Below are 10,542 nucleotides of genomic sequence, written 5' to 3' on the forward strand. Positions count from 1 at the left end.
TGTAGGTAACCGAATCTGCTGAATGTGGGGATTATAGTATGTCTTCTTACATCTTCTTAAAATGGTTTGGAAGTAGCATCACGCTGGTGAAGTAATGAATGAACGAAGGACCTTCATATCGGCGTTCTGTCTTCAAAATGTAAACGTATTTTTGGAAAAGCCTTTGATTGATAGCACTTTCCCCCGTAGTAACCAATACATGTAATATTCTTTAGCAAAAGAAAATGTATGCTTGAAAATGTTTTGTGTCTTAGTGCGTTGCAATAACAACTATTAGGAGAGATGTCACCGAGAATAACAACAATAAGACAATAATGAGTTTTGCCAATTCCACATTTATTCGTTTAACAATGAAATAAAATTGTAGATTCTATCATCAGACTCCACACTTTTGGTCGTATGATTTGTAACGTATATCATCAACCTAGACAACGATAACAAGAGAAAGGTCAAATAGCCAGTGTAGACGTAATGACAACCCGACTTTGACAGATATATACATAGGCTTCATTCACTTAGGGTTTCCTCTCAAAGTTTCCTTCAGTGTTAATTTACCCTCAATAATACGTATATAACAGAGGTACGGTAATATGTGTAAACAGCGATGCAAACAACCTTATTTTTGTTATGTTACAAAGATATTTCACTATTCATTTAACCACATGTTGCAATACAACACATTGAACAAGAACGGGATACCAAGTAAACAAAAGAATAACAAACATTCTACCCACGACACAATGAGGTAAATAGGTAATCCCTTTGGACGTTTTATTTAGGGTGTTATGATTCGTAGACATATTGTTTGTTACATGTACAACAAGCATACCTCAAATAGTCAATGTGCACGTAGTGTTGTCCTTGCCAACAATTCGACTGTGTCACGATCAGCTAAGTCTGCACATTGAACAACTCATAACAAAGGCAAACATTTACAGACGTTTTTTAAATAAGGGGAAAAGGAATGATTAAAGAGATCTTACTTAGATATAAAATGTAATAATTCAAATTGACCCGAGATCACGAACAATTATTTAATATTTTTTTGATGATTCTTATCTAACGTCTCAACAGTTCTGACGAGTTCTGACATAATGGGGTTTCTAGTATAACATAAAATCAATTCATTTTCATAATAAAGAATAATCAAATATAGAACACTTGATGACAAGTGCAATATCAAAACCGTGCTTAATTATTAAATTAAATCATTGTATGCTCCCTATTCTGTGTAAAACATTGTATGCTTCCCATTCTGTGTATAAACGATGTGATAAACCAATTTGTTTTCTATTTCAAATTATAGTCTTTCAAAATGTTCCAGTACCTTCACCGGTCCTTAAATTTGATAATTATCTAACTCAATGTTTAAAACCATGGCAACTCATCCAAAACAAAAATGCTTAAAATTACATCGGTCAAGTTAACTGCGGTACTGTAGATCAGCAGCACGTATATGTGTGTATATATATGTGGATGAGTTGTATGTATGGCTGTCTGTTATATGTTTACAACAGTGTAGTACCTGTATGAATGACTGTTATATGTATGGCTGTCAGTTATATGTATAGACCAGTGAATAAACTGTATGTATGGCTGTCAATTAAATGTATACACCAGTGTATTACCTGTATGTATGGCTGACAGTTATATGTATACACCAGTGTGTTACCTGTATGTAGGACTGACAGTTATATGTATACACCAGTGTATTACCTGTATGTATGACTGACAGTTATATGTATACACCAGTGTATTACCTGTATGTATGACTGACAGTTATATGTATACACCAGTGTATTACCTGTATGTATGACTGACAGTTATATGTATACACCAGTGTATTACCTGTATGTATGACTGACAGTTATATGTATACACCAGTGTATTACCTGTATGTATGACTGACAGTTATATGTATACACCAGTGTATTACCTGTATGTATGACTGACAGTTATATGTATACACCAGTGTATTACCTGTATGTATGACTGACAGTTATATGTATACACCAGTGTATTACCTGTATGTATGACTGACAGTTATATGTATACACCAGTGTATTACCTGTATGTATGACTGACAGTTATATGTATACACCAGTGTATTACCTGTATGTATGACTGACAGTTATATGTATACACCAGTGTATTACCTGTATGTATGACTGACAGTTATATGTATACACCAGTGTATTACCTGTATGTATGACTGACAGTTATATGTATACACCAGTGTATTACCTGTATGTATGACTGACAGTTATATGTATACACCAGTGTATTACCTGTATGTATGACTGACAGTTATATGTATACACCAGTGTATTACCTGTATGTATGACTGACAGTTATATGTATACACCAGTGTATTACCTGTATGTATGACTGACAGTTATATGTATACACCAGTGTATTACCTGTATGTATGACTGACAGTTATATGTATACACCAGTGTATTACCTGTATGTATGACTGACAGTTATATGTATACACCAGTGTATTACCTGTATGTATGACTGACAGTTATATGTATACACCAGTGTATTACCTGTATGTATGACTGTCAGTTATATGTATACACCAGTGTATTACCTGTATGTATGACTGTCAGTTATATGTATACACCAGTGTATTACCTGTATGTATGACTGTCAGTTATATGTATACACCAGTGTATTACCTGTATGTATGACTGTCAGTTATATGTATACACCAGTGTATTACCTGTATGTATGACTGTCAGTTATATGTATACACCAGTGTATTACCTGTATGTATGACTGTCAGTTATATGTATACACAAGTGTATTACCTGTATGTATGACTGTCAGTTATATGTATACACAAGTGTATTACATGAATGTATGACTGTCAGTTATATGTATACACCAGTGTATTACCTGTATGTATGACTGACAGCTATATGTATTCACCAGTGTATTACCTGTATGTATGACTGTCCGTTATATGTATACACCATTGTATTACCTTTATGTATGGCTGTCAATTATATGTATTCACCAGTGTATTACCTGTTTGTATGGTTGTCAGTTATACACATTTGATGGTCGGTTTTATAAATACGATACCCTAATTCATATCGGTAGTCGTAATATGTTCGATCCTATGTTACCAGCAGATAGGCTTTGGTCAGAAAGTTAAAATTCATATATCGTTCATCTCTTTGTTTTGGATAAACACATACAGACATACATACTTAATATAAATTATCACTTCACTTAAATTCTTTTCACCATTTAAACATTAAACTCCCCTTTAATCACACCCTCTCGAACACTTTCAGTAATAACATATACTGACAAAACTAAAAGTTCGGCTTTAATTAGGACTCAAGCATTGATCAAATTAAGGAGGATTCGGAGCCTTTATGACGTTATCTACGACATGTTATCCGAAGGACATTGGTTGGTGAGGTTTTTGACGCCCGCGAATAAACAAACGGGCAGCAACAACATGTTTCGTCGTCTGATATGCAGTTGTTACTACACATCCCCAGAGTACGTTCACGTCAATATCAGTAACTGAACGTCTACACATGTCGTGTTCCCAGACCTGACTACTGCTATGGCTGCTGTGTATGTTTGTATCGACACATTCCGGGGTACTTATCACACACAATCCGGGGTACTTATCACACACATTCCGGGTTACTTATCACACACATTCTAAAGAACTTACTCCACGCATTCTAAGGACCATGTCACACATATTCCCGGGAACACGTCACTAACGGTTCTGACTCAACGTTTGCCCTGAATTACATATATTCATTTTTGTGCATTTTAAAGACTAGTTCAAAATTCTGCCATTTGCATTAAAGCACATTCTGAACAATATAATACTAGCCATATTCAAATATCTATGGTATTTCCTATCCAAAAATATTAAAACTGTTCTGTCCTGCCGTCTGTCTACTATTAAAGCGCGACCACCAAGGCTGCTGTGCAGGTTGAACAAAGGACACAGAGGGTCTACTCATAATCAGGGGCAGACAACGCCGAGTAGACCAATCACATCGGAGATAGGGGGAGCCACAGTTGTTCGTATTTGGTACACACCTAGGTCTAGCTTGGCATCTATAGATCCGCCTTGTAAATATATCATTAATGCCATCAATCACAAGTAGTCTTCCTAGGCCCATAGGCACCAGTGGGAGCTGTTCATTTTCCCCGACGATTCGCGGGAAATCTCGCGCTGGATTAATGCCCATACGGCGTTGCCTGTTTCTAAATTCCTCCCATATGCAATCCACGTACGCATGATGTACAAAGAACGCCGGATCATATGATGAGGACTCGATACGACTCATCTGCTCACCAATCCACACGTGGACATTATTGTGAAGAAGCTCCAGGTTACTGTTATCCTGACCGCTCGGATGGGTAATCTGCCACAACCAGCGTCTACGTAACACATTGTTTATATTTGTTGAGGTCATCAGTGTTCTTTCTGACCCGATATTACGTCGTAGTAATCCGTATGGTGTACCCCAATTACGAAATGGTCCGTTTTCTACCACACCATTCCCGTTTCCAAGAAACAGAGGAGACCATGTGATAGAGCGAGTGGCATCAGCCAGGTCCTGGTCGAGTGTGTTGTCCCAATATGGTATTGTGACGTTCGGAACTTTCTCACGGCAGGCGTTTTCCACTCTGGTGATGAAAGGAAAAGTTGACAATACAGTCACATTTGAAGAACAAATTTCAACAAAATATACTCAAACAAGACGTACCAAAATACTCTCAAACAAGACACAAAATACTCTCAAACAAGACAAAAAATCTATCAAACAAGACACAAAATACTCTCAAATAAGACACAAAATACTCTCAAACAAGATACAAAATACTCTCAAACAAGACACAAAATACTCTCAAACAAGACACACAATACTATCAAACAAGACATACCAAAATACTCTCAAACAAGACACAAAATACTCTCAAACAAGACATACCTTATGTAACGACGATAAAGAGCACTTACTACAGTGTTTAAGGAAGAAAGGACTCATTACCTGCCCACCGACAATCTAACATTTAATTTGAACTGATAAGTTTGATATTGAAAGATGTTTCAGCTTTGATTTTATTGTTTTGTGTGATATTTGATGCCGATGACCTAGTATACTTACAACACGATGTATACTCTGTGCCATCCGAGGAAGTTTGGTCCGCCGTGAGCACCATTGGCGGTGTTAAGGTGGTGGAGGGACGCCAACGCGTCGTACTTATTGGGCTGCACCGACTGTAACAAAAGGATATCTTAGTACCAGCCATCAAATACAGACACAAAACTCTTACTCACAAACGAATTTCTCCTTTTAAACATGGCTTCTCACATCGTTTGACAATAGCACACCATTTGATTAAGACATCACCATGAACACCATGACTTTCCATATTTATCTCTATTTCATCCCTCATAATGTATCAGACACCAATATTGCGACTCCACTGAAAGTCGGTTATTGTTCAAAACGGCGTCTAATGTTGAGTTATCTAGTCAACGAACCCAAAACCAAGTCGGTATTAACGGGCAGAAATTAAATAAGGACAATTTATGGTCAAAAATCAAACACCGGTCAGTATGATGGGTTCAGAAAATAACACAATGCGTTGTTAATTGTTAGGAAGTGAGTCAGGTGTTTGTGATCGGTCAGCAACTGATAATATGAACGGTCCGGAACTGAAACAGGTCAAACCGCTAACACAAGAATTTATAAACAGGCAGGAAACCATACCAGTAAGGTACCTATTTAAAGAGTCACCATTTAAGATCCAACATGAGACGTATTATTTAGCTAGTCATTCAAAAGATCAGTGTAATTTAAAAGGAATGTAGGCAAAGCATCAAGTGCGGTGATTAATTACAATCAACGATAATGTGTGGTTATAAACAGCCACAACCTTTCCATACATAAATTCGGGAAACAAATCACAGAGAATTATCAATAGATTAATAAACCCATGTAAAAAAGTAACAAAAAATAAACAAGTGACCGAGGCCGGTCAGTAATTTAAAGCAGCTGGTAATGGTCGATCAAAAATTAGAACAGGTGATCACGATCGGTCAGAAATGAGGACAGGTGATCATGGTCGGTCAAAAATTAGAACAGGTGATCATGGTCGGTCAAAAATTAAAACAGGTGATCATGGTCGGTCAGAAATTAAAACAGGTGATCATGGTCGGTCAGAAATTAAAACAGGTGATGATTGTCGGTCAGAAATTAAAACAGGTGATCATGATCGGTCAGATATTAAAACAGGTGATCATGGTCGGTTAGAAATTAAAACAGGTGATCATGATAGGTCAGAAATTAGAACGGGTGATCATGGTCAGTTAGAAATTGGAACAGGTGATCATGATCGGTCAGAAATTATAACAGGTGATCATGGCCGGTCAGAAATTATAACAGGTGATCATGGTCGATCAGAATTTAGAACGGGTGATCACGATCGGTCAGAAATTGGAACAGGTGATCTTGGTCGGTCAGAAATTAGAACAGGTGATCATGGCCGGTCAGAAATTAGATCAGGTGATCATGGTCGGTCAGAAATTAAAACAGGTTATCATGGCCGGTCAGAAATTAGAACAGGTCATCATGGTCGGTCAGAAATTAAAATAAGTGATTATAAACGTATAGAAGCTAAAACAGCTTATATGAATGAACGGTTAGATATGAAAACAAGTAATCTTTGTTGATCAGAAATTTAAGTGATATAATCAAAACAACCTTTATTATGATAAAGGAATTTTAACAAATTATCATGAATGATCTGGGTTAAAAACGAACTCGGATGAACAATAAGGAATTGAAGCAATTAATATGATGGGACAAGGATTAAATCAGTAATGTAGGAATGGCTAGTGTCATGATCAACCTTAGTCAGTAGGAACGGACAGGCATTAAAATGCAATTCGCATAAGAGCACGTGCCGAAAGGAGGAAGTATAATGCTAAACTACACTGACTCCATTGACACGTACCCTGACTCGGGGCTCGTATCAAAATGACAGCTACATCTCTTAATCACTGCGCTAATGACACGTCCTCATCTCGCGTTTGTCAAATGTTAAACTCGATGTAATAAAACGTTGAATAATAATAAAGATGTTTGTCATGGTTTGGTCTGGACGAAATGTCACTGGTACTTTTTGTATGATTTCGGCACCAGCATTTTTGCCTGCCCTTTACAATGCGTTATAGTATATTAGATAGTGCTGAATAGCTGTATGTTTCCAGTAGTTACTAAACCACTAGCCACGTGGTGTTATGGGGACAGGCCAACATTCGATATCCATTATCAAACCATCTTGACCTCCTTAAATAGATATCGTTATAAACTCTAACCTTGACCTCCTTATATAGATATCGTTATAAACGATAACCTTGACCTCTTTATATAGATATCGTCATAAACACCAACCGTGACCTCCTTATATAGATATCGTTATAAACGATAACTGTGACCTCCTAATATAGAAACACTAACATTGACCTTCTTAAATGGATACTATTATAAACTCCAACTTTGACCTCCTTATATAGAAACATATAGATATCGTTATAAACGATAGCCTTGACCTTCTTATATAGATATCGTTATAAACGATAACTGTGACCTCCTTATATATGAACATTAACCTTGACCTCCTTATATATAAACACTAACATTGACCTCCTTATATATAAACACTAACATTGACCTCCTTATATATAAACACTAACATTGACCTCCTTATATATAAACACTAACATTGACCTCCTTATATATAAACACTAACATTGACCTCCTTATATATAAACACTAACATTGACCTCCTTATATATAAACACTAACATTGACCTCCTTATATATAAACACTAACATTGACCTCCTTATATATAAACACTAACATTGACCTCCTTATATATAAACACTAACATTGACCTCCTTATATATAAACACTAACATTGACCTCCTTATATATAAACACTAACATTGACCTCCTTATATATAAACACTAACATTGACCTCCTTATATATAAACACTAACATTGACCTCCTTATATATAAACACTAACATTGACCTCCTTATATATAAACACTAACATTGACCTCCTTATATATAAACACTAACATTGACCTCCTTATATATAAACACTAACATTGACCTCCTTATATATAAACACTAACATTGACCTCCTTATATATAAACACTAACATTGACCTCCTTATATATAAACACTAACATTGACCTCCTTATATATAAACACTAACATTGACCTCCTTATATATAAACACTAACATTGACCTCCTTATATATAAACACTAACATTGACCTCCTTATATATAAACACTAACATTGACCTCCTTATATATAAACACTAACATTGACCTCCTTATATATAAACACTAACATTGACCTCCTTATATATAAACACTAACATTGACCTCCTTATATATAAACACTAACATTGACCTCCTTATATATAAACACTAACATTGACCTCCTTATATATAAACACTAACATTGACCTCCTTATATATAAACACTAACATTGACCTCCTTATATATAAACACTAACATTGACCTCCTTATATATAAACACTAACATTGACCTCCTTATATATAAACACTAACATTGACCTCCTTATATATAAACACTAACATTGACCTCCTTATATATAAACACTAACATTGACCTCCTTATATATAAACACTAACATTGACCTCCTTATATATAAACACTAACATTGACCTCCTTATATATAAACACTAACATTGACCTCCTTATATATAAACACTAACATTGACCTCCTTATATATAAACACTAACATTGACCTCCTTATATATAAACACTAACATTGACCTCCTTATATATAAACACTAACATTGACCTCCTTATATATAAACACTAACATTGACCTCCTTATATATAAACACTAACATTGACCTCCTTATATATAAACACTAACATTGACCTCCTTATATATAAACACTAACATTGACCTCCTTATATATAAACACTAACATTGACCTCCTTATATATAAACACTAACATTGACCTCCTTATATATAAACACTAACATTGACCTCCTTATATATAAACACTAACATTGACCTCCTTATATATAAACACTAACATTGACCTCCTTATATATAAACACTAACATTGACCTCCTTATATATAAACACTAACATTGACCTCCTTATATATAAACACTAGTCTTGACCTCCTTATATATAAACACTAACATTGACCTCCTTACATATAAACACTAACATTGACCTCCTTATATATAAACACTAACATTGACCTCCTTATAAATAAACACTAAAATTGACCTCCTTATATATAAACACCAACCTTGACCCTATATAGATTCCGTTATACATACTAACCTTGGCCTTTTTATACTAAGTATAGATATTATAAACACTAACCCTGACTGCCTTATTTATATACGATTATAGAATAAACCCTAATAACCCTGCCTTCCTTATAAAGATACCGTTATGATAAAAACCTACACTGTCCTCCTTATAAAGAGACAGTTATGATAAAAACCTACCCTGTCCTCCTTATAAAGAGACTGTTATGATAAAGACCTACCCTGTCCTCCTTATAAAGACACCGTCATGATAAAAACCTACCCTGTCCTCCTTGAGCATGAGCAGGGCTCTGTGGAAATCTCCTCGTTCCTGGTCAGTCAGGAGGCGGTATTCCTTCCGGTAGCGGAGCTGTCCCTCCGGAGGCAGGTAAAACAATGTGTTTATCCACCTGACAAACTCCGGATTGAGGGCGAGAGAACGGGCACGTGTAGACGTCTGGAAATGGCACAGAGGAAATACGGCCAACAACAGGAACAGGACATGGTATAGGGAAGGCATTGTCTGTAATACAAAACGGGTAGGGTTTAGATAGTGTGTACAGACGTAAAGAAACGATTAATGGGGAAGTGCTTAGGTATCAGTAGGATAACGAGGGTACACATTTTATACTGCAATGGAAAAATATATTTCTTATTGTCATTAAAATAAGGTAGGTAAATTATTTTGATCATTAACGAAAATAAAGTAAGGTTTCACATCGCCGTTAACGAAAAGGGAAGAAAGACTATTATCATTGATGTAAATGGTAAAAAAGTAACGTATTGTAAAAGGTAGATAAGAAGATACCTTTGCCACTGCTCTTTATGGTACGTATATAAAGCTAATAGCAATCAATTTGAAGCGGTCAAATGGTAATATTACAGGTTTTTTCCCAGATATAAACAATATCTTTACCATAACTTAAAGCGCCGACACAAGTTGATTTTGGACCCGGGCGTAGATATTGATATTGATATTGAAGTGACAGATGTGTACAAATATTGGAATGAGTTATCAGTGCAACCATAGTGCACGTGAATATCTTATCATTGACACCCAGAGATACACTGTACCATGGAATACCGATCAGTGACACCCAGAGATACACTGTACCATGGAATACCGATCAGTGACACCCAGAGATACACTGTACCATG

The 10,542-nt window shown here is 35.8% G+C and overlaps 1 protein-coding gene across 1 annotated transcript in view; it reads right to left on the reverse strand.

Annotated features, from left to right (window-relative positions):
- Nucleotides 1-2,775: 2,775 nt before the first annotated feature.
- The window catches only part of LOC110440429 (putative tyrosinase-like protein tyr-1), a 34,930-nt gene continuing 27,163 nt past the window's right edge, over nt 2,776-10,542 (reverse strand). Inside the window, exons 2-4 of the mRNA XM_021483508.1 lie at nt 9,668-9,907; nt 5,160-5,272; nt 2,776-4,677 (exon numbers count right to left, since the gene is read on the reverse strand). Of these exons, the coding sequence (XP_021339183.1) occupies nt 3,897-4,677; nt 5,160-5,272; nt 9,668-9,904 (1,131 nt within the window). The 5' untranslated portion in view covers nt 9,905-9,907 and the 3' untranslated portion in view covers nt 2,776-3,896. The remainder of the gene's footprint in view (nt 4,678-5,159; nt 5,273-9,667; nt 9,908-10,542) is intronic.

The sequence above is a fragment of the Mizuhopecten yessoensis genome, unplaced genomic scaffold (genome assembly GCF_002113885.1).
Source record: "Mizuhopecten yessoensis strain PY_sf001 unplaced genomic scaffold, ASM211388v2 scaffold1751, whole genome shotgun sequence".
NCBI lineage: Eukaryota > Metazoa > Mollusca > Bivalvia > Pectinida > Pectinidae > Mizuhopecten > Mizuhopecten yessoensis.